This window comes from Scyliorhinus canicula, chromosome 19, assembly GCF_902713615.1.
Source record: "Scyliorhinus canicula chromosome 19, sScyCan1.1, whole genome shotgun sequence".
Taxonomy (NCBI): domain Eukaryota; kingdom Metazoa; phylum Chordata; class Chondrichthyes; order Carcharhiniformes; family Scyliorhinidae; genus Scyliorhinus; species Scyliorhinus canicula.
Genome location: NC_052164.1, coordinates 77,127,249 through 77,152,019, shown reverse-complemented (window position 1 = coordinate 77,152,019; position 24,771 = coordinate 77,127,249). Strand labels below are relative to the sequence as shown.

The window sequence follows — 24,771 nt, the reverse complement described above, 5'->3', positions numbered from 1 at the left end:
ACATTAACCCTCGCAATGCTGAAAGTTATGATAATAATGATTATCATTAATCATTAATTCCCCATCCAGGCCCCTTATTCAACACGAGTCGCATTGAATAGCCATGTGTTTCTCGGCACTGAAAGTGCCAGGAAACACGCGGCTAAACGTGCTGGCGAGGGAACTTTCTTTCCTTTTGGGAGAATCGCGCCGTGTGTGTGTGGAAAGCCTAAGAATACAAATTGGGCTGTGCAGCCTGGTGAAGATGAGTGCTCCTGCAAGTCACATCGATCCCTGACTACAGAGGAGGGGGATAATCATTTTAGGGGTTCTGCTTTGAAAAGAAGGCGGTCAGGAGAGCTGCAGATACATGCAGAGGCTCTTCTTTGCTTTCTTCTTGGCTGAAGGCTGTGATAACAGTGGAGTCCACTGTCCTGCTGTGTGCAAACATCTAAGAGCATTTCAATTCATTGCACAGAAGCCTGCAGAAAGTGGTTCTCCACTGGGTTTAATCTGAGCACACAGTTTGTATCATTAATTTAGCTAGAAAATTAGATACTATAATATTGCTTGAATACTAACATTCACGATGTTTCATTGTGTGAAGTGCTTTGAGAAGTTGCGAGATGTTAATGGGATCCTTTAAATGCAAAACATTTAAGATGTCTCTGCTGAAACATCATTTACAATTTAAAGATAATTGGATTGCTAATGGCCAAATAGAATGTAAAAGCTGACCACTGTCTATCAGACATGTCCCCCCCCCCCCCCCCCCCCCCCCCCCCACACACACACACTTTCTCCACATATGGAGCAATATTTCAGCAAGAACTGTCTTGTGCATTCTTATTATAAATGTAATGGGGGTGATTATCTTCTGCCAAGCTTTTCAATTCATGATGAAAAATGGGGCAGTAAACTGGCACAATTTTATTAAAAACTCCTAATGTCTCTAGCTGTCCAAAGCCATGATTGTTGAGTAACCCTCACAATAGTGGCTAATTTTGAGCAACCAAGCAATGATCCAAAATGGCAGAAGCTTTACTAGATATTTAGATGTGTCCTACCCCATTTATGTGAAATGGAAAAATAAAATGGTAGCGCTGTTTATTTCGATGTTGACAAAATAACCATGAAGGTCCCTCCTAGGCTCATAGAAGTCCTTCCATCCACTGCTAGTTGTTGATGGTTCCACCCTCACCTGTCCTGCCCAACCCAGGCTCGGTCGCTCCCCCTTAAGGAAATACTTTGAGAACAGCTCCCAGATCGATTCAACAAAATTCTCCTCCCATCCAACTGGAAAGCTTCCTGTCAGCTGTGTGAAACTTGCCTAAATTGCACGAACAGCATCAACCATAAAAATATTTTGTGCCTCTCGCTTAGCGTCAGCAGGTGAGTTGCACACATGGTCTGCCAACTGGCTGCCTGGTGTACTCTGCATATGTAAATTGGATTCCAATGGTTAATGTGCTCACAATTGGGGCTGGGAACACAACCAGAGCTTTTTGCCTCCCATCATAACTGCTCACCTGCAAGGCCTTTGACTTTAATGCTTCCAGCTGAGATGCGGTGAAACCTTTGACCTCAGTCAGTGTGTCCAGCGAATTTATGAAATTTTCAACTGAAATGCAACTCAACTGTTCAGCAGTCCACAAATTATTTGCCTGACCAAGAGTTTCAATTTCTTCTAAGGTAGGACGTGTTTTGCAAACTGGAAATAAAAATAAATAATGGATAAGACGAAAGGTATTTATCTGCTCTGATCTTCAGTTCAACGTCAGATATAAGTCCCAACCCCTGAAAATGGAACAAAGACTCTATGCCATCCAAACCCAGGGGACTGGATTCTCTGTTTCAGCGACTAAGTGCTGACGACAACGAAGCATGTGTGGCGTTTTATGACCAAACATTCTGCGTGAAACCCGCACCGATTCCGGGACCAGTGAGGGGCTAGCAGCGGCACCGGGTCAAACTCCCGGCTCCTGTGCCGAAAATGGCTGGAGAATGGCCGGGTCCCTCACCGCGCATGCGTATGGCTGACGACCTGCAGTGGTCATGTGTACAACATTGCGCCAGCCATGTGCAGACCCAACCTGCCATCCGCGACCCTACAGCCGCCATGCCGGATTCCTAGCGGAGACACACATGTCCCATGCCATTGGAAACTCGGCCCACCGGAGTGCAGCATCATGGGAGAGCCGGCTGATGGCGTGCCAACACCATTGCAACGGCGCGCGGCCGTGACGCGATGGCACCATTTCTGAGGGGGTGGAGCATGGCTGACCAGCTTCAAATTGGCGCCAGTCCCTATGTGGTCGTCGGAGTCAATTCTCTGCCCAATCCTTGATTACAATATCGGCGTCGGGCAACAGAGAATCCCACCCAGAGCCTTTGAATCAGTTTCACTGGAAATTAGGTTTGAAGCAATTTCTCTGGTCAACTTTTGAAAAGTAACGGAGTAAAGTTTATTGGCAAGAGTGTTTAGAGGTGCGAATGTGTCTGATCAACCACCTGTTTTACCACTTTACAACTTAGCTACTTGTCCCACCATTTAACCCAGATCCATGGGACCGAATATATTCATCGTGATGGGCTGAATTCGCTGTCTGTTCATGGCAGCGAGATTCTCCGGTCCCGCTGCAGGGAACGGGAAATTTGACTGCGCGCCAAATTGTCTGTTCTCGCTCCAGCGGTAGCATGGCTGACTCACAATGAAGAATCCCGGCCATTCTGGAGTGGGGCTTGAAACCACAATCTTTCATTCAGAGAGTGCTACCACTGCACCAGGATAAAAATCAGATTGAAAGTATCTGTAGAAGCACAAACTCCTGGGCCTCAATGTAATGAACACCTCAAAAGAAAACAAATAACTTTAACCTCAACTTGTGTGTCACATATTTCTGATGAATTTAACTTCCGGCACTTCACCTACTTCATCAATCAAAAACAAATTAAAATATTTTTCGTAATCTGGCCATATCTTTTTTCAAGTATATTTGTTGGAATTTTGCATCTTATAAAGAGACTCAAAAAAGTTACAAAATAATACCATAATGGAGAGCGGCAAATAAAGGCTCAACATGCATGGGCACAAAGTGGAATAGGAGAATGATATCACAACTGACTCGGTATACTCATTGGGCAAAAGTGAATATTCCCATGACCCCATCAGAATATTCCTGTGACCCCTCAGAAACCAAGGGAAGAACAGGGTAAAGTCATAGAAACATGACAGGGCGATGTACATCCATCCTTGCAGCCAGATCGGGCGTGTACCACGATACAAAATCCTCAGCTCCGGAAGCACTACAGGCATCAGCAACCCAACATAGCCTTCTCTCTTGGGTAGCCAACCCAACTGCATCCATGCAAAAGCTAAGAATGGATACATAATACCCAGCACTACAAAAAAAAAACAATGTCCACAAGAAACCCAACTCTAAGGGGAAGTTACCTGGCTATATTTGCAATGTAACTACTGGAGAATTAAGCATTGAATGGGAAGAACGCAGAGAGGGAAGTCTAGTAGGACAGATTCCATTTCAGTCATTGACCCTGTCTGATTTTCTCTAATTAAAGTAAATGAAATGATAGTTGTTTTATTGACCTGTGATCTTCTTGCCAGATATTCCATTCTGTATAGTTCCCAGAAGATGCACAATTCTTAGGCCGCAAAATCAAAGGTTTTTCCTACACTGTGACCAAAATGTTGTACGTCCCTTGTCCTTTACCTTCAAGATACTTTTGGCCTGAAGGTCGATAACCTCCATGGTACATACCTGTTTCCCGTTTTCTCCTACTGCTGCTTGAAGCCTTTTTCAGAATATCGAAGATTTTTTTAGAAAGCAAAGAGAAGTTGGGGGCATTGTTAAAATCAGAAGGGATAAAATCATTAACAGGCTTGCGAGTGGAGACGATTTCCTCGAGTGCTGTTCGGATGTCATCCTGAGGAAAAAGCGAAATGTTACAAAAGAGAGTCTATGTTTACCATGCTTTATAATAAAAGATTATCTGCATGTGACTGTACCCGAGAAATACGTGATCCATGAGGGTACAATGATTGGTATGAATTCACAAAGGGAGAGTTAAAAATGCCCCTGAATTAATTGTGGACAAAGTTCAAAAAATATGTTTCAGCAGTTAGTATCGGCAGTAGAATGTTTAGTCATGTTGAGAGGAAAGTAGAACACATATTCACAGAGGCTACATTAATGCTTTAAAATGCATTGGTTAGATTCCATAGCGAATATTGTTCTTACTTCTCATAAGTGAGCCACTAAAAGAAATACAAATATTGGAAAGGTTACAGGGAAGATCAACAACAGTTGTCCCAAGATGAAGCGGAAACAAAACTGAATGTCATTGTCTCATGCATATAGCCATGGCACCACAGTACTGCTCTTCACAACTCTTACGGACAAAGCATAATAAGGACAGTAACATATCTAAAGTTACAAAACCATAAGAAATACCAGAGCTGTCTTCCATGCAATGATATTGCAAGGATGAAGACAATTATATGGGAGTCTATGGGTCCAATTTCTCTTGATGCATATGGCCTCTTTGATCAAGAATCAGGGGCGGCATGGCAGCACAGTGGTTAGCGCTGCTGCTTCACAGCACCAGGGACCCGAGTTTGATTCCGACTTTGGGTGACGGTGTGAATTTTGCACATTCTTCTCGTGTCTGCATGGGTTTCTTCCGGGTACTCTGGTTTCCTTCCACAATCCAAAGATCTTCAAGTTAAGTAGATTGGCTATTTAAAATTACCCCTAGGTGGAGTACAGGGATAGGATGGGATACTGGGTCTAGGTGGAGTGTTCTTTGGGAGGGTTGATGCAGATTTAATGGGCCTAATGGCCTCCTTCTGCCCTGTAGGGATTCTATAACATTAGCTAAACTTACTGGATTGGCTTCTATTTTTCCTTATGTTTCTGTGGAGAAAGTAACATACCTTTCCACATTAAATGCAATGTAAAAGTACACTAGACATTGATTTTGGATCATGGGTGTGAGGATATGTTAAATTTCTTTTGCCTATATTTTCAAGTTTATCACGACCCCAGGACCACAAACATCTTGGGTGTTACCGTTAATCAGAAACTGAACTGCCCATATAAATACTGTGGCTACAACAATAGGTCAAAGGCTGGGTAAATAAATAATTTCCTCACTCCCCAAAACCTGTCCATCACATATACAAGGTATAAGTCAGGAGTCTGATCAAATACTTGCCTGGATGAGTGCAACATCAATGCTTGAAAGGTTTGACACTATCCAAGATAAAGCGGCTCACTTGATCAACATCCCATCCAATACCTGAAACAACCACTACCTATATCATCAGCACACAATGGCAGCAGTGTGCACCATCAACACCTCAGAAAGTTGCCAAGACTCCACCCAAGTCTGCAACTCCTACTACCAAAATGACAAAAGCACCAGACACACAGGAAAACCACCGCTTCCAAGTTCCCCTCCAAGTCACACATCGTCCTGATTTGAAACTATAATCACCATTCCTTCACAGTAACTTTGTCCAAAACCTGGAACTCTCTTCCGGATAGCATTGTGGATGCAATCACACCACATTGCCTGCCACAGTTCAAGAAGGCTGCTCACTCCCACCTTCTCAAGGGCAATTAGGTATGGGCAATACATTCTGGCCTGGTCAGCAACACTCAAATCCCAAGAGCAGCAAAAATTGCCTTCTGCCTGGAGATGAGGATAAATTCACTGATCCCACATTTTTGGCAGGGAGCCACATAGCTAAAGTATAAATCGGCAATTCAGTTGTATGGTGTCGTAGCCCCATTCTTGTTTGCCAACCTGTCAAGCATTGGTCTCTTCTGGGAATGTGAGGCGTTGGTCAATGTGGCTAATATATTGACACGCAACATCGAATTGAAGCCAGGGCCGGGATTCGCCCCTACCCGGCGGGGTGGGGGGGGTCCCGGCGTAGCGGAGTGGCGCCAACCACTCCGGCGTCGGGCCTCCCCAAAGGTGCAGAATTCTCCGCACTTTTAGGGGCTAGGCCCGCGCCGGAGTGTTTTCCGCCACGCCGACTGCCGCCAAAACCGGCGCCAACGGCCTTTGACGCCCGGCATCGGGGCTGGCCGAAAGGCCTTCGCCGGTCCGCGCATGCGCCGGTGCGTCAGTGGCCGCTGATGTCACCACCGGCGCATGCGCAGTAGGTGGGGTCTCTTCCGCCTCTGCCATGGTGGACGCCGTGGCGACGGCGGAAGTAAAAGAATGCCCCCATGGCACTGGCCCACCCGCCGATCGGTGGGCCCCGATCGCGGGCCAGGCCACCGTGGGGGCACCCCCCTGGGGTCCGATTGCCCCGCGCCCCCCCAGGACCCCGGGGGCCCGCTCGCGCCGCCAATCCCGCCACCACCAGAGGTGGTTTAAACCACGTCGGCGGGATTGGCCTGTCAGCGGCGGGGCTTCGGCCCATCGCAGGCCGGAGAATCACCACGGGGGGCACGCCGATCGGCGGGGCTTGATTCCCGCTCCCGCCGATTCCCGGTTGGTGAAGAATTCCGGCCACGGCAGGGGCTGGATTTTTGCCGGCCCCGGGCGATTCCCCGACCCTGCGGGGGGTCGGAGAATTCCGCCCCTGATCTTTGTTACTCAATGCGGGTATAAAACGTAAGATAAGTATGCAAAGTTCTGTTATGGTAGTTTACTTACATTGTTGGGAATTGCAGTAAAATCTTCAGGTTGTAGAACTGCTAGCAAGTCATGTAACTGAGTGAGTTCATCGACTGTCCAGTTTGAGAGAGGCCTGGGTTTAAAACACAGATAATATTAGGTAAGGTAAAGTCGCCATAGTCCAAGATGACCATCACCTGCTTTCCCCTTTGAGGGGGAGAGCTGACAGGTGCCGACTTACCTGAGGATCACTACGCCTCAGACGAGGGGCAAGGCTGAGAAGGCGGGCCTTCATGGATAACCTCAAACGATATGGGAATTGAACCCGTGCTGCTGGCCTCGCTCTGCATCATGAACTAGCTGTCTAACCAAATGATCTAAACCAGCCCCTCAAAACAGATAAAATTACGCTTAAAGGACGTGATTTATCGGCTGTTCATGTCGGCAGGAAATTCCGGTTCCACGCCGCCTGACAGGTTTCCCAAACGAGGTGCGCTGTTACCAGGAAATGCCGTTGACAACGGCAGGGTCAGTAGTTCCCGCTGGAAGCTGCATCCGCTGCCTCCAAAAATCACATGGCGGTGTGGTTGGGAAATATCACCCAAAATAATCATGCACATTAGCAATGAAAACCTCTCATTCAACTAAAGCTGTAGTTAATAAGAATGGATGTAGTTAACACTGTTTTGTGCTTACGGATAGATTAACAGGATCTTCTCTCTCAGGGCGTTTTTCTTCCCTCCGTCAAATCGTCCACATTCTCGAAGTTGATCAACAATTTCACTGAACGCTGTGTTGTTTAAGCTCTTAATCTCTTCAGGACTGAATTCACAGACCAGGGACCCCAAACTGTTGCCTTGCTCCTCTGTTATTGAGGATACAGTCACATTCTGTCAGTGAATGATGGAACAAAACTCAAGTTAAAAATCACTTCATTGGCTTTTTTTTGCATAAAATTTAAAGAAATTACATGATTTTTAGAAGGATAGCTTCAAAATACTTGCTGCAAGCTGCAAAATGAAACAGGCTATTCAGCTAATTAGTCCCTGTCAGAATAGCTTTCATTGCAGGCAAATATTTCCAATCAGTTGATCTGTCAAATTTGCATATGCCTTCAACACGTCCCTTTCATCCACCTGTTCAAGCTTAAACGTTGACAGCGCTCGCCTCAACCATACCCCTGGAAAAGTGAATTCCACAGCCTCATAATTCCTTGGACCCCGATGTTTCTCCTATCTTCTGTGCTGAAAAGGTTCCCATTTTACTTTGTATCTCTGATCCATTGTTCTTGATTCCTCAACCACTAGAAGTGACCTACGTCTAACCACCCTGTTCCATTCTTTCTTAATATTAAATCTTTATATCCTATCTGCATTGTTAGAAAAACAGTCCCTGAGGCTTAAAATTAGTGTGCACATCTATTTGGAGAGGGTGTCATCATGATTTGCAATCTGTCCATAGCATTTACATTTGGCTGAGAAATTCCAGCATTTTTAGCTTTAATTTCAGTTTTCCAGCATCTGCAGTATTTTGCTTTTGTACCTCAACCGAGACCCTGTTTTATACAGGTTTATCATTAGCTTACAGACTTTATGTTCTACAGATCTCATGATAAAAACGTTGAATTCTACTGGTCTTTTCCACAATCTTGTCAATCTGACAATATTCACGTTCAATATTTCATAAATCTTACCTTCAAATCCCTTTGTTCTTTCACAGGACCGAATAAAATCTCATTCAGTGTGTAATTGGACAGGATTCAGTGAACTTTTAACGGCACATTTGGTAAGGTGTGTCTTGCCTGTTGCGACACTGAGAAACATCCCACTATTCAACGGCATTTTGCCTTTTTTATTGGCCTAGGGCATTTCTCTCCGCCAAGGTTGCACTTGAAGGGAGTTCCTCGCAGATTGGGGCACCAATTTGTCTGGCAGCCCCAAACTCCACCCCCCCCCCCCCCCCCCCCTCCAGTTTTTGTGACCTCTGTCAGCCTTGGGGAGGTCCCCAGGAACATCTCCTCACACTTCACCCATCTAAATGGCAAGTCCCCCAGACCTGACCCCTGTGCCAACTTAGCAACTTAAAACACTGAAAATACCAGCCTGGAATCCTGGAAGTACTGCTGGCACCCTCTTAGCGACACCCAGGCACCCTGCCAAGGTGCCAGAGTGACACTGCCGGGGTGTTAAGCTGTCAAGGTGAGGAAGTGCCTGGGGTGTTCAAAGGTGCTACCCTGCCTGTCCCCGACCACTTGGGGGTGTCCAATGGCCTGGAACACCAACCCCCCACCAGGTGCCATTACACCTGACCCACATTTGTGTGACCAGTATTAAACAGCATCCTGGTGAGTGTGGTGAATCCCGGGCGCTGGGTGAATCCAGCATCCGGGTATTTAAATGTGCTGGGCAGAGTGAGCTGGGTGATCGCGATTGGCCCAGAGCCCAGCGCAGAGCCTGATTTTGGGCTTGCACGTGATTCACCTGTCGCGCCTGATGCAGATCCAGGCACAATAGGGTCGCTGAATCCTTCCCGTTATCTTTTTACTAAGTACTGTCACCTTACATTTAATAACAGAGGAATTCCATCCCATCGACTACTTTTTTAGCCCATGCCCCGATCTTATCAATATTCTTTGTAGCTTCCCTTGACCTTCTTAAGAATGAACTTTGTTATTTATTTTAGTATCATTAGAACATTTCAGCCCTAACTTCTCTTAATGTTTACCCCAATCTTTGATTTACACAGTGCCTATTAATTGTCCCAAATCTCAACCATTAATCACTTCCAGCCACTTTGAATGCTGTCCTAAATGTCTACTCCTTTACTAATCAATTTTTAACCTAGCTTTGAACCTCTCATATGTTACTTTGTCAGGCAATTTTGTAATATCCATGTACACTTCACCTGCTGGGTACCTAGTCTACTATGTTTGCCATCGCCTCAAAAAACCTGAATGAAACTTGTCAAGCAAGGTCATTCCTTTTTGGCACTAATGGAGTAGCGTTGATGCTGTTATGCCACTATTCATTTTAAATTCAAATCCAATCCAACACGAACAAGGAGAGCATCTTATCTTCCTCTGTAGAAGGATTTGCCCACAAAATGAATTAGTTCACTCCCTCACTTGTTCTTATAAAGCGGGAGCTCACAAAGCACAATTGTTCACCATTTGTCAGTATGTTGGTAACATCAATCAGACAGACCTTCAAGATGTTGGCTGTGGGAGGTGCGAAAATGCTTGGCAGTTATGAGCTTTTCCAAGCTCAAGTGAGAGAATTAGCTGAACCAGTTGGCCGGTTATATCTGAAGATGCCGGTGCAGGCACGGGAATGATCTAAGTGGAAAGGCACTGCTCAGCAACAAAAAAGAAAAATCACCTCAAACACGGAATTTTCTTCATTCCAGGTTTTGGTCACTGAACTAATGTTTGCTGAAGTAGCCGATCATATTCACTTGCTTTCAAATATTTTCCCAACAAAGGAAGAAAACAGGAACTGAGAAATCACTGCTGGTTTTCTCAGTCTTCTCCTCTCCTTCAATGCTCTTATTCAAATGACTACAATAGGTTCGTTCCAGAATATGCACCCGTGTTTTAGTCATCCTGTAAAAGCAGCATAAATGCACAGTACCAGCCTCCCCGGACAGGCGCCGGAATGTGGCGACTAGGGGCTTTTCACAATAACTTCATTGAAGCCTACTCGTGACAATAAGCGATTTTCATTTTTCATTTTCATTTCAGTCAGCATCCAACCTGCTCCCAAAGCAAAGACACTTTCTGGAAAAAGAAGTCTCGCTCATCTGGTTTTGAGTCAGTTTGGAGTTTTAGCATGAGATCCGAATTGAAACTCCTTTGTTACCAAATCAAAATTTGGAGTGTAAATGCATCCTCACTCTTCACTTTCATGTGAGACCACTCTCCTTTTTCACTTCTGTTTCACTTTTTCCTCACTTGCTCTTCACTCTGGTGCAAACCTGTAAAATGTTTCTCCTCAAGTTTTTTTTACCATTCATCCGACTGAGCAGGGAGATCCAGAATTGAAACACGGCTGAGAATGAAACTGGGGCCAGCAGAAAATGGATTAGGATCAGGAAAGACAGATGGAACAGATCAGGAGTTGAGTGAGATGTAACACCACACCAGGGTTTGAAGAGTACGATTCGAGAACCATGAATGTAGAAAGCCCGATTATACCTTTGCTACCTTTAATTTCTAACTCTGGTTTTGACTGTGTAATCAATTTTCATTTCCAACTTCAAAATCAATATTTATCCACCCTGTAACCTCCTTTTGAACTATCCTGAAGGGTTTGTCACACAGTGATTGCTTCCAAGCTTTGTGAGGATCTAAAATTGATGGAATTCAGTATGTTATCTGGCTCCCAACTGGGAACAACACAAAGGTTACTTCAAATCCCACACGGATGTCACTTGAAAATAGAATTGAGCGCAATGCTTCACAGAGGAAGTTTGTGATAGAAATCAGTCAAAAATGGCCTTTCAATGTCATATTTGTTTTGAGAATTGGCTTGTGTGCTTTGGCAATAGGTGATCATGGGTGATTCTGAGCAATACAGGATGCAATCCTGTGCCCTTTTTTGAGGTGGGTATGGTGGCGAGGGGGGATTTATTGATGTGGGAGGGTGTAGGACAGGTACTCTGCTTCCTTTCCACCTCCACTCTGATTAAGTCTGTGGTGAGAAGGCCCTTGGAAGGTCTTCCTGCCTCACTGCCAATTGAAGATCTGTGTCCCTAATGCCCACTTTTAAGGGCCTCATCTCATCTTGCCACCCCTGGTATTAACAAAGCAGTGGGGTGAGGTGAGAGGGGGTGGGGCATGGGTTGGGGTGCAGGTAGCTTGCCTTATAGGAAGCACGACCAGCAAACCTGTGGTGGGTAGCTTGCAAATTCTTGGGGCCTTATCGAGGAACCCAGCATTGGGGATTGGAGGAGGTAGGGGGCGTTGTGGAATGGCTATGTTCCCTGTCCATGCTGCTGGCTCCCCTCCTCCACAGCCCTTGTCCCACGAAACCCCTCCCATCATCACTCAACTGGGATCCAGCAGTGATCCTTTGCCTGGGGTGAGCGCAATACTGGGGTGAGCAGCCACTGATTCCCCGATGGCACCTCCATTCCCCGAACAGGCGCCGGAATGTGGCAACGAGGGGCTTTTCACAATAACTTCATTGAAGCCTGCTTGTGATGATAAGTGATTATTATTAGGTTATTATTCATTCGAGCTGCTGCCCTCTGATTTTGCCCCATCACTAGTCTGCTTTCACATACTGTATATATTTACCAGTCCTTATTGATCTGGAGGACAATGCACTTGAATGTATTTGCATTTGAATCTTTGGCAAACCAAAGTCTGCAGAACGCCAAAATACATTTTTAAAATCCCAGCTATTTATATCTTACACCGATCTACCAGCAAATAACTTATCAGCAAAACCCTAGAAGCACAAGATTATTAGCTGTAACAGGATATAGAATTTCACGCGGCTGAGGATAATTTATTCGCTGCAAAAACAAGTCAACTAATTATGCTAATTCAGCATGGTGTGTTTGGGGCCTCTTTGACGCACGACCAACCAGACTGCTGCTGATCTTTTAATTAACAGATTAGGATTAGCCCAGCACAAATGTTGAAGTTTGCGGCAGTTACCCTTCGTATTAAAATCAAAATAATTTGAAAATCAATTTTTGGATGGAAGTTGAAGCAGGCGCACATTTATTTCACTTATGAGGCTGGCTGGTGTGATGTACTTGTGATTTTATAATGAATATTATATCACCTTTGTTCTTGCACCTTAATTAACTCTGTGGGCATTGTTGATGGTTTCGTTGCTCTGAATCTGATTTAAATTTAAAATGATGTATAATTGCAGTAAATTATCAATGTGTGTTCTGCACGCCACATTGCAAAATCCATTAATAAACCATGCTGATACTTGGAGAGCAAAACAGATGACTGATAATGTCCATGATGCTCAAGACCTTTGCTAATTTAGAGAGAAAATAATTAACAAAATACTGCAAGCGCAGCTGTATTAATTATTGGACTTGTTGAATCTATTCTAAACTTGACACGGAAAGCGATATTTACTGGTTTAATACTGTGGCACAGGAGCTTCCCGTTTGGTTTACTTGATAAATGCCTACCTTCTCAGGTAGCTCTCACTTACATGGGAGGTCAGATGGTGAAAGCGGATTTTAATTTTATTGTTCTTAGTTCGCAATGAGACAGAATTAACACAGTTGCTGGGGGTCTCGCGTCAGCTGGAGAGCCAGTGAGAACCCCACATCACCTGTTTTACATGCTCTTTTCCATTTTTGCTCTGTACATGCATTTATAGGTTTAAAGGGAAAGAGGATGGGGAATTTGTTTGTTCTAATGTCAGAGTGTGGGTAATGCTCGACTGAATTGTGTGAGTATTTATAATCTACCTCATGCTGTTTTATAAGCCTAGGGTGTAAGTGCTTTTAACATAGAAGTGATTGTCCAGATATTTCGACTGGAAATGGTAGAACAATCTCAAAGTAAAAATCATAACTGACACTCCTTTTATTTTTTATCTTTTTTTCCCGTCAAAGTGTGCTGGGTTCTCGAATCAAACTCAACAAGGACTGAAAATGAAGAGTAGTTTATTCACTTGTTTAGCAATTACTCAAATACCTGCTGAGGAAAGGCGAAGTGGTCTTGTTGTTGGACGAGTAATCCAAGAGACACAGTGTCAAATCCCACTGTGGCAGATAGTGAAATTCAATAAAAATCTGGAATTAAAGGTCCATGTCATAAAATTCTACCTGGTTCACTAAAGCCCTGTAGGGGAATAAATCTGTCATCCTTATCTGGCCTGGCCCACATGTGACTCCATAGCAACATGGTTGACTTTTAATAGCCCTCGGAAATGGCCAAGCAAACCACTCAGTTCAAGGGCAAGAAATGGTGGCCCAGCCAGCGATGCCCACATCCCATGAACAAATAAAGAAACTTGTTCTCTGCCGTGTTCCCGGGAATAACACCCACGATCCTCTTTCATAGACATGTAATCATGTGGCTCTTGGTCGACAACCTCTCCTCCTCAAGCCATTGGCTCTGAGTCTGACAGGAAATGCCAAGCTTGATCTTGCTATCACCTGAGGTCCCCACATGCCCTTTTTAGTAGGACTTCAGTCCTATTTATCAGCAACAGGACCCTTGGCTGAACTTGTTTTCTCGATCCACGGATCCCAAGATGATTGAAATTCCCAATCACCATCCTGGATGTCAGCCAACATATTGCAGGCCCAACGTTAAACTTGTGACCTCCAGCCCATTACTCAACCAAAATCCAAACACCGTGTTTACCCACAATGCCCCCAGAGAAGCTCTCTGTATTAATGTTTCATGTTAAGATTTACAATGCCCTGGGGTTTGTTGCAAAACAATTTAAGACCCAAGGATTAATCATCAGATCAAATCATCCCCAAATTAGTATTTAGGATTCTGCCGATATCTGAGTAAAACAATGAACTTAATCCAGGAAGTCACTATGCACCTTGTCCATACTGAGTAACTTGGTAAGAGAGAAGATTATCTCTACAAGAGGAAAAGTCGGAACTCTCCGGCAGTTTGGACCCTCGGCTCCTGCCAACAGCACACCCCCACGCAAGGGTTTCCCAAAGGTGTGGGGTGGTTTGAATGGGTAATCCCATTGACAAACAGCAGGAGTAGAAAATCCTGTTCCAACAAACTGTGCTCCATCGAGAAACACGTGACGGGGGGACCGGAGAATCCGCCAAGATCACAAACATCTCCACTCGACTACAATTTTTTCATGTCCGCATAGCTGTAAGCCATCCCACCCCAAGATTTTCTCCTTCGTTAATGTCATTTGTTTTTGTACTTAAATCAGATGGTAAGAGGCCGGCATCAAATCTTAAATTGACCCATTTTGTGTTTGTTTGGCATGCAGTCTAAACTCAAGGCGTATAACTTTCTTTACCATGAATCTGCTTTAGACAATTAGATTGAACCACTCCTAAGATTGATGCTCAAGACTGAACATGAATATGGCTTCGAGGTAGACACAAATACTTCGTAATTCATATTCCTTCGTGTCCATGCAGCATCTTGCCAAGTCAAAATGTTATGATTTGGACAAATTGTTCAGAGAGCCATGAGGAACAGCAACTGGATGATCCACATGTAAACCAGGGCTGTGGGATTATTGGTGTTATTACCATGCTTTCAGCATTGTCAGGGTAGACCAAGGAAATGAAAATTCCACAGACCACTAATAATGCCAGCTGGATTTTTACTCCCCTATAACCGAGAGAAGGAAAGTTGGTCAGGCTCAGGGCCAAGTTAGAAAACACCAATTCCTCCTGGGTGGATTTTCCTTTCTTCATTCTGTCCAGGAAAAATCTAACACCCAGGAGATGAAGACAAATGTCTCCGTCATCGTCTGTCATGAGCTACATGGTCCTTAATCATTTGGAACACTGATTGGTTGCCACCTTACAGTTGTCAGAGTGAAAGATAACGAATTGCAAAACCTGACAGACTTTTTAATAGAATGTTTACGTTAGAGGATAAATTGTACAATCCAGAAGTCAGTGAATCTAGAATTGCAAACTGAAGCATCTCCAGATGGACACTTACTTACGCATTCAGTTGGCAGATGTTATTTACCAAACTATGCATCTGTCATTGGCATTTCAGAAATGAAGCTTTGGGCTACACTTCAAACAATGAACAAAATTATAGTTCTAACATGCAGTGACATTCCTGAAATCAAATACTGGTAACAGCATTAAAGTACTTCAGCTAATAAAAAAGTTTTCTGGTTGGTATTCATGCTGAAGTACCATGACTGCAACATTTCAACCACTTCACATATCAGAGCTGTCTCAAGGAAATGTATAAAATCAAAAGCTAGCGCACTACCATGATAGGTTTCTTAACCTGGGGCTTGTCAGTCCCCTAGGGTCAATGAGAAGGAACCTGTCGGGTTTAAAAAGAGACTTTTATTCAAAAACGGAAAGGCACTCAGATTAACGTGGGATCAGGCAATCAAACTGCTCCACAAGTGCTACCTCAAACCTCTGCAATGACAGCAGCATCTGACACTGAGCCCAGGCATCTGCTTATTGAGAAGGGAGAGAGGTGATGGTACTGGTCACTGAACGCACAAAACTCCTGGCTTGTGCTGTGGTCCATCCTCCTCGCTCCTCTTTGCCAAGTCCCACATTATAGTCCACTAACTAAACACACCCCTCCTCCCCACTCAGCCCTCACTCTCCCACTCAGTCCGCACTCACTCCTCACTCCCCAAGGTTTTTTCACTGTCTTAGCTTACCAGCCGCAGCCATGACCCGTTCAGTTCAACTCACCAACTAAGTTCAGCCAATGATGGTTCAATGCATGGTTTCATTTCAGTTCTGAATTATTTTTTGCCCTGCTTTTGTTATTTGCTTGGGCTGGGGCCAAACAGTAAGCCACTGCCTTCACTGAAAAAGCAGAGTGGAATCCATCAATACGGAAAATATTCAGATTGACGCTACCAACAAAACTGCAACAGTTTACAAACTCAGTTAAATAGTTTGCACTGCCTAATTTTTTCCCCAGCTTCTATCCTGCTGCCTTGAGTCACACTGAAGTATAATTCCCGTCATCTGTTAAAATGGTGTCTAGGCATCAATCACTCATGAGGGATTGGGTAAACATGTTGTAAGTTCATTTATTTAGATGAGGCCGATAAGAACATTTACATATAGGGCAGGGGTGGGCAAACTTTTCGGTGCAAGGGCCACATTCAGAAATTCACAATTTTAAAGGGCGCATAGCATATTAATTAATAGTCCCGGTTGTAACCAATCAGCATGCGGCATATACCTCAGCGCTTCCCCCGGTGGCATCCTGCCTTTAGCCCTCTTTTTCTCTACTTTTCAAAAATGGCGCTTCACCCGGTTATGATTCTCGGCCCCTCATATAGAACATAGAACATAGAACAGTACAGCACAGAACAGGCCCTTCGGCCCTCGATGTTGTGCCGAGCAATGATCACCCTACTCAAGTCAACGTAGCCAGCCTATACCAGTAACCCAACAGCCCCCCCATTAACCTTATTAAAAAAATATTAAAAATTAAAAAAAAAAAAAATATTTTGTTTAAAAAATTTTTTTTTTTTTTATATGACTTGATCTTGGTGGGCCGCATAAAGACCTTTGGCGGGCCGCATGCGGCCCGCGGGCTGTAGTTTGCCCACCCTGATATAGGGAGACCGCTTGATGACGTTAGCAATAGAGCTGTGTGTGTGTGTGCTCTGCTCAAAAGAATACTGAAGCCAGACCGCATGACACACTTCCTTTCTCGTAAGTCTATGCTACCATCCCTTAAAGACATATTGCAACATTTACAGTGATACTGGTTGGCCTTTTCCTGTACCTCATTCATTCTTCGCCAACAGGTCCTGACCTTGAATAGTAACAGATTCACAATATAAAGGAGGGTATCCAGCCAAATCTGAGATCAATGCGCTCGTAGTTTAACCTTCCTGGATTGCCCGAGAGTCATTAAGAACAATACATTGTAATTCCGAAACTACTGCGAGAAATAATTCCTGTATTAGTTGCAACATATTGGAAAAGGTTGGGGAGGGAGAGTGGGGAGGTGAGGCTGTCTGACAGACAATTGAGCAGAGAGCCAAGGCCGACTGATGTACCGGGAACAGTTGGTGAGGGAGACAGTGTGCATTGAGGGGGGAATAGGAAGACAGGAGGTCAGATGATTGGGGCCCATGTGAAGGGAAAGACACTGTTGGATGGCTAAGGTGGGGACCTGTATTTTCTTCAGTGCCCGGATAAGAGCAGCAACACGGAGAGTGGGAGCAGCTGAGAGGAGAACTTTGGTACCGAAAAAATTAATTTGATTTGTGGAAATTTTACAACATGGAAATGAAGGCAACAGAATGCAAAAGAGAGCTCATGCAGTACGGCATTCCAGCTATTGCAACAACTAATCCGTCTTGTGCCACTCTGTGAAATCAAGTAATTTCTCAGGCCTCTGGTGCTCTCGCAAGGTTAACCATAGACCAAAGAATATCTTCAGAGTACGATTTTGTCCTTTGCAAACATACTTCTCATCTTGTTCCACTATCTGACAGCTGTGACATTGTTTTTCTTTACGATCAGCTGGGGCGGAGGGATTCGTGCTGAATAGCATATTTGTTATCAGCTCTGAGGCAAGAGTTTACTAAACGGAACTACCGTAAAACCAAGAAGGAAGAGGTGGAGCAGTGATTGTTCTACAGACTTTGTCAGCGGTCCCTGATATGCTTTATTCTGCTGTGTGCCATTTTCTTAATCATAAGAAGGCAATAATTTTAGAATCTACATTTCCGCGACGGTTCACTCCATTCATTACTTTTCTCTTTTCTTTTGCACGTATTGAATAAAAACAATCATAAGCCTGTGAATTTTACATTCTTTAATTTGTTATTGGCCATACCTTATCCTTTGGAGTTGGAGAGTTAAGTGAAAAAGATTATGTGGAGAATTGCTGCAAGGAGAGAGGTTGAAAGATGGGAGACATTGAGCGGTATTCTCCGAACCTCCGTGCCAAAATCGTCATAGCGCGGGGGCGGAGAGTGGGCGTTGACGCCGAAATCCAGCGTGACACCGCTCCTGTGATTCTCCAGTCCCTGGAGAATCGGCGCAAATCGCAAGCGTGCAATCTACACGGTGCGGGAAGTAGGCCATTGCCAGAGGCCCCTGCGGCGATTCTGCGAGGACAACTAGCCGAGTTTCCGATGGCGTGGTTCTAACAACGTTTTGCCTGTCGGGAACAGCCGGCGGCTGCTGTGGACTCAGTCCACGGCCACCCTGGTGGGAGGCGGGAGGATCCTTCACCGGTGGGGGGGGCTCACAGACAGCCAGGCAAGCGATTGGGCAGCACCGATCTGCGGGCGCACGCAATCTTTGGGGGGTGGGGGAACCTACATTCCCAGTGCCACTCTGCGGGCTGAGTCCACCATGCCGCACGGGGCAGGTGCCACAGGCCGTCGCTGTGCGCATGCGTGGACTCCCGACCAGAATGGCAGGGCCCTGTATCCGCAGCCAGAGCTTCGAGAAGCACTCCGGGGCCTTGCTAGCTCCTGCAAATTGGAGAATCACTCTGGATTTTCTTAAGGAAAGTCCAGAGTGAAACACCTGCGTTTTGACGCTGGCATGGGGACATGGCTCCATTATTGGAGAATCCCGCCCATTGAGTTTGGGACCCACCGGAGTGGGGAATGAAAGGATGCCAGATAAGGATGAATGCTCTGGCTGAGAGATATGAGGGTCTATATATTCTTGAAAAAGTAACAGAACATAGAACATTACAGCAAAGTACAGGCCCTTCGGCCTTCAATGATGCACCGACCTGTGAAACCAATCTAAAGCCCATCTACACTATTGCCTTATCATCCATATGTTTATCCAATGACCATTTAAATGCCCTTAATGTTGGCGAGTGCACTACTGTTGCAGGCAGGGCATTCCACACCCTTACTACTCTCTAAGTAAAGAACCTAACTCTGACATCTGTCCTATATCTATCTCCCCTCAATTTAAAGCTATGTCCCCTCGTGCTAGCCATCACCATCCAAGGAAAAAGGCTCTCACTGTCCACCCTATCTAATCTTCTGACCATATTGTATGCCTCAATTAAGTCACCTCTTAACCTTCTTCTCACTAACGAAAACAGCCTTAAGTCCCTCAGTCTTCCCTCATAAGATCTTCCCTTCATACCTATTTACATCCTGGTAAATCTCCTCTGCACATGTCAAAGCATCAACACAATAGCTTCATAGGTGGCCCATTGACCTTATTACACAAATTTGACCAAGTATTTAAAAGTACACACAAAATCTAAGACGATGGGAGTGGGTTGTGGGACGAGATGATGATGTTGGAGTCAAAGACGCAATAAATTCAGTTCAAAGAATTGAGGTTTCAGTTTGTGAGCAAAATCATTTGATGCTTTAACCCTAATCCAAACGCAGGGGCCAAAGATACACGAAACAGAAGGGAATAAGTGCCCCCATATCAAAAAGTTGTTACTTTACCCAGAGACTAAAAGAGAAACTGAGTCTAGGATTAATACACAAAACAAGGATGAGTCATCAATTTGGTTGCTGGGAGAGCATGACATTAATTACTTGACGTAAAATTCTATCAATCTTGTTTGCCACAGGACACTTGCAACACACTAATTCTTGAATCTCATAATTTCTGAAAACTTACCAGGCAATCGATGGCATAATCGAGAAGTTGTCTATGTCTGGGTGAGCTTCGAGGTAGCATTGTTAAATTGGCCTGGCTTATTAGCTCAACCATGTTGGAGCACAAATTTTGTGGAATGAGCTTCAATTCCTCAATATCCCTGAAACATACAAGTTATACATGTGACAACAACAATAACTAGCATTTGTGTGAGACTTTATAGAAGAAAAAAGATGTGTGACGCAAATAATAGAAACCAAGCCAAAGGGATAGATATTGGCCAGCATTTTCCAGCCCTTCCCGCTGATGCCATTGGAGATCCTCCGTGGCGGGTTCCCCGGTGATGGGGTGGGCGAGCTATGCAAAATTCCGCAGACATCAGTGGGTGGTGGTGGTGACTGAGGAAGGTTTTAGTGGTGGAATTCCAAGTCAGCCAGCTTGGGTGTCTGAAGGCACAGTTGCACATGGTGGAGCAAAGGGAAGGGGATCCTGGACAAGAAACCAGAGGCAGAGGGAATAGCAAGTTCTTGGACGGAGGGAGAGATAGAGGTGCCATGTTGTGGGACGACAGGAATAATACAAATAAACAGTAGTCAGATACCACTGAATAGGGTCACAAGTTTAAATCATGAGGCATGAAATATGCATTCAAAGACCTTGAAATATTTTTGCATTAAACATACAATTAAGGGCATGTTGCCCATTCTCCAGTCTCCATTTGCACTGATGTCTCAGTTGCAGAACGTTGTTTATGTCTCAAAAAACATTTCCTTTCAAGATTGGAGAATCCAAAGGGAAAAATCATTTGTGGAACTTTAAAGAGTGTACAACTTAAAAACAATATATACTGTGATATAACACCAGATTCTCTGATTCTATAATTAAAATTATAGTCCTCTTGAGATATTTTACCAGAGGAAGATAATTAGTTTGTTTATTTCAACAGGAACTAACTGAAAAGACATATCAATAAAACTTATTTCAGCTCTCTAAATTCTCAGGTTAAATTAGAAATCCACCCTGACTGAGGTTGTGGCCATCTAAGACGACCCACAGGCACGCACCCGTTCCTTCTTCTTTCATCTCAACTTACCCCTCATCCAAATATATTTTGGCTTCCAAGTCTCAGATGGCGTGAGCATGTACCCCTTTCATTCGGTCCCCCTCCCCCATCACAACTCAGCATTTGTGCCTGTCTCGTTTTCAGAACTTCAGGAACTCAAATCGGGAGACTATGGTGGAAGGCGAAAAGAGGAAAATCCAGAAGGAAGTGATGAAGAAACACCGTCATTCTCACTAAAGCCTGCAGCCAACAGCTCAGTGTATAGTTGAGTATAGTTGAGAAGATAGCTTACTGGTGGAACTCAGACTTAGAAGTTAGCAATGTGCCTAGTATATTGTTACAAACGCAGTCTTTATAAGCCATTTTTTTTAACTGTCTCATTTAATTTAGGAATAAGCAGAATGACCTAGACTGGGGTTGGTGAAATCAGAATCAGTTCCAGGTGATTTGGTTGCGAGGGGGCAAAGGCCCAGGTTAAACCCCATGGAAGTATCAGTTTTCACACATTGAGGGGGTAGCTCGGTCTTGCTGAACGCAGATTACCAGACTCAGATGGAGAGATAGAGGGCGGGATTCTCCGACACCCCGCCGGGTCGGAGAATCCCTGGGGGACGGTGTGAATCCCGCCCCGCCGTTCCGACGCCGGCTGCCATGTTCTCCGACGCCGGTTTTCGGGCGTGGGCGGGGTTTACGCCACACCGGTCGGAGGCCATTGGCAGCGCCCCCCGTGGCCATTCTCTGGGCCCCGATGGGCCAAGCGGCCATCAATTCCTGGCCAGTCCCGCCAGTGTGAAATAGACATAGTCCCACATGGCAGGACCTGGCTGGTAGGTCGTCTAGTGGAGTCCTCAGGGGGTAGGGGGGGGGGGGTGCGGGGGTGCTGGCCCCCGGGGCCCCCCATAGTGGCCTGGCCCACGAACGATGCCCTCTGATCTGCGGGCGGGCCTGTACCTTGGGGGAAGTTCTTCCTTCCGCGCCGGCCTCTGTAGTGTAGGGCTCCGCCATGGCCGTCGTGGAGAAGAGCCCCCCTGCGCATGCCCTCTGAGAAGAAATCCTCCTCATCTCTGTCTTAAATGGACAACTGCTTACTGTGGATTATGTCCTCTGGCCCTAGACTCTCCCACAAGGGGACATGACCTCTCAGCATCTACCCTGTCAAGCCCCCTGAGAATCCTATAGGTCTTAACAAGGCCATCTCATTCTTCGAAACTTCAAAGAATACAGTCCCAATCTACTGAATCTCTCCTCATGAGAAAGTCCCTCCATATCTGGGATTAACCTAGTGAGCCTTCACTAGATTGACTCTCTTTAAAGGTAATTGGTCACAGAAGGGATCATAACAATATATTTATATAAATACATATAAATCAGTTTGAATTAGGTACACAGATAGTTTGAAAAGTTAAATTTTACTGAAAACTGTTTAAAGTTTATTTTCTCTTATACCCTGAAATTGGGTATCAAGCATACATTTTTGAAGAAAGTCATTGCAGCATGTGGTGGCGAGAAACTCCAAAGAGTGGATCCATGATGACATCAGTCTAGCACAGCTGAATTGTTGGTGCCACCTCATTTGCCCTGTTGTGTCACAGGCCCAGGTAAATGGAAACTGCAGCACCTATGACTGTACGTGGTGGAAGCAGAAACCTTAACAGCAGAACATGCATCACACCACTCTCTGGGGATAGTGCCGACTTTAAATAGTACAAAATAGCCACTGAATGCTTCTAAAATATCAACAAGAGCCTGTATAAATCATTTAGCAACTAACCTGGAAGTAGTTGCTGATCCCTTTAGGGTGTGGGGTGAGGTTGTTTGTCTCCCCGCAGCCAGTGAATGGGCTGGAGAATTCTGGGCAAAGAGCTGCCCAACTCACCGTGTTTAAAATTGCCAGTAGATGTTGCTCTTCTTAACATTTGCGGCAGAATTCTCCCAACCAGCCCTCAGCGGCTTTGGTGATGGGCAGGCGTGGTGAATCTGGCTGAACCAAAAAGCCGGGAACATTCTGGCATAAAATTAAGTTGCAATTCTCCCAATGGCCAGTTCATGCGTGTCGCTCTTTCTGCTGGCTGGTGGCGCCAATGTTATTTGCATTCTTTTGCATCCCATGAATACTCATTAAAACAACTGCCCACCGGCGTCCCATCAGGGCTTCGCATCTTGCGTCACATCTGTTGGAAATTATGTCAGCGATAAACCCAATATTTAAAGAATGATGCGCAGAAGGCGGTCCTCAATTTGCCAGAGAATTTGCTGCGAGTGCAACAACTTTCTGCCATTTTACTGTACTGCTCCTGATGCACTGTTCACCACTCTGCTGGGGCAGACCGGATCCTGCCTCCATCTCCATGCCGAGCTGATCTTCATAGACAGAAACATGCTGCTAGACCCATGGACACTCAGTGCTGTGCCTGGGGTGGGGTAGTACCAGAGCCTCATTTCCCCCTGGTGCCACACCCCAGTGTCGACCTGGACAGGACTGTGCTGTAGGACTCATGCAACCACTGGGGTGTCAGGTAAAGCCAGAGGGTGAGGGGTGTGTGGCTTGACGAAGACAGGGGGAGTTGGGGGGGGGGAGGGAGGGAGCAATGTGGAAGGAAGGCTACACAAGCAGGAAGGGGGGAGCGAAGGTTCATGATGGCAGAGGTGCATGGAGGTGAATGAGGATGACGAACAATGGAAAACAGAGAGAAGCCCTTGGGGAGAGAATCTGGACCACAACAAGGCTGCATGAAAAGCTCACAAGCAAGGGCATGCACAAATACTCCAAATGAAGTGGTGGATGTCCACTAGGAACATAGGCACCTGGAGGTGATCGCCTTGGGGGGAAGGGTGATTAAATCAAGGAACAGACTTCTTCTTGAGGCTGCTAGCCATTTCCCTCTTGGTTGCTGACATCCTGCTTGGTCTGTTACACCAGTCCAGCTCACTCATATTACTCTCTCCAGGTGGGCTGGAGAGAGTGATATGAGTGAGCTGGACTGGTATAAAAGGCGCGATTTAATGGGGTAGAAGTTGAGTCCCATTTTGCACACCTGCAGCACCGAGAAACACACCGCTATTTCACCACACCGAGGCCGCATTTACATTCCTTGCACTAAGCTCACCATTTAAGGAAGACAAGTCATGGATCGGAGCACCATTTTAAAATTCCGCCTTGATCATTCGACCCCTCTCGGACTCCTCAATGCATCAAACTTACCTGATATGGGGTCCTTGAGTCCCCATCTTTTAAAGACAAGGCACCCCTGGGTACAATCCCTGACATGGGCAAGCTGGCACCTGGGCACCTTGGCACTGCCAACCTGTCACCCTGGCAGTACTGCTGCCAGCCTACCATTGTCATCAGGGTGGCACTTCCAACATGCCTGGGTGGCACAGCCAAGGTGTCAAGCTGGCAGTGTCAAGGTGCCCAGGTGCCAGCGGAAGTGCAAGGGTTATTCCCACCCTGCCCAACCCAACCACCCACAGGTCTCCAATGACCTGGGCGCCTCCTGGTCACGCCACTGAAGATTCCCCCCCCCCCCCCCCCCCCAGGTTCCATTGCAGTGTATCTACCTTTGTGTGGACCAGTACTAAGCAGTGGCCTGGTGAGGTCTCCCAGGCACGACTGTTTGTCCCCGGACCCCGAGAAAACATGGCAAAGACATATTTAGGCTCATTTAAAAATGTACAGCTGGATCTCGCCCAGTGAGTGTGAGGTCCAGATCATCGCGTCTTACGAGATTTGGGTTGAATATCGTGAGACCTTTCGAGCATTGCGAATCTTACGAGAGACGTCTCGCGATGTTCAAGGGTATCGTCCCGTCTCCAGGTCGAGTACGATG

The 24,771-nt window shown here is 45.6% G+C and overlaps 1 protein-coding gene across 6 annotated transcripts in view; it reads right to left on the bottom strand.

Annotated features, from left to right (window-relative positions):
• Positions 1-24,771, bottom strand: part of LOC119953953 (otoancorin-like) — a 113,928-nt gene that overhangs the window by 20,084 nt on the left and 69,073 nt on the right. For all 6 annotated transcript variants that reach the window (XM_038778671.1, XM_038778669.1, XM_038778673.1 and 3 more), the window contains exons 15-19: positions 19,903-20,041; positions 7,330-7,523; positions 6,673-6,766; positions 3,759-3,924; positions 1,509-1,690 (exon numbers count right to left, since the gene is read on the bottom strand). In XM_038778671.1, the coding sequence (XP_038634599.1) occupies positions 1,509-1,690; positions 3,759-3,924; positions 6,673-6,766; positions 7,330-7,523; positions 19,903-20,041 (775 nt within the window). The remainder of the gene's footprint in view (positions 1-1,508; positions 1,691-3,758; positions 3,925-6,672; positions 6,767-7,329; positions 7,524-19,902; positions 20,042-24,771) is intronic.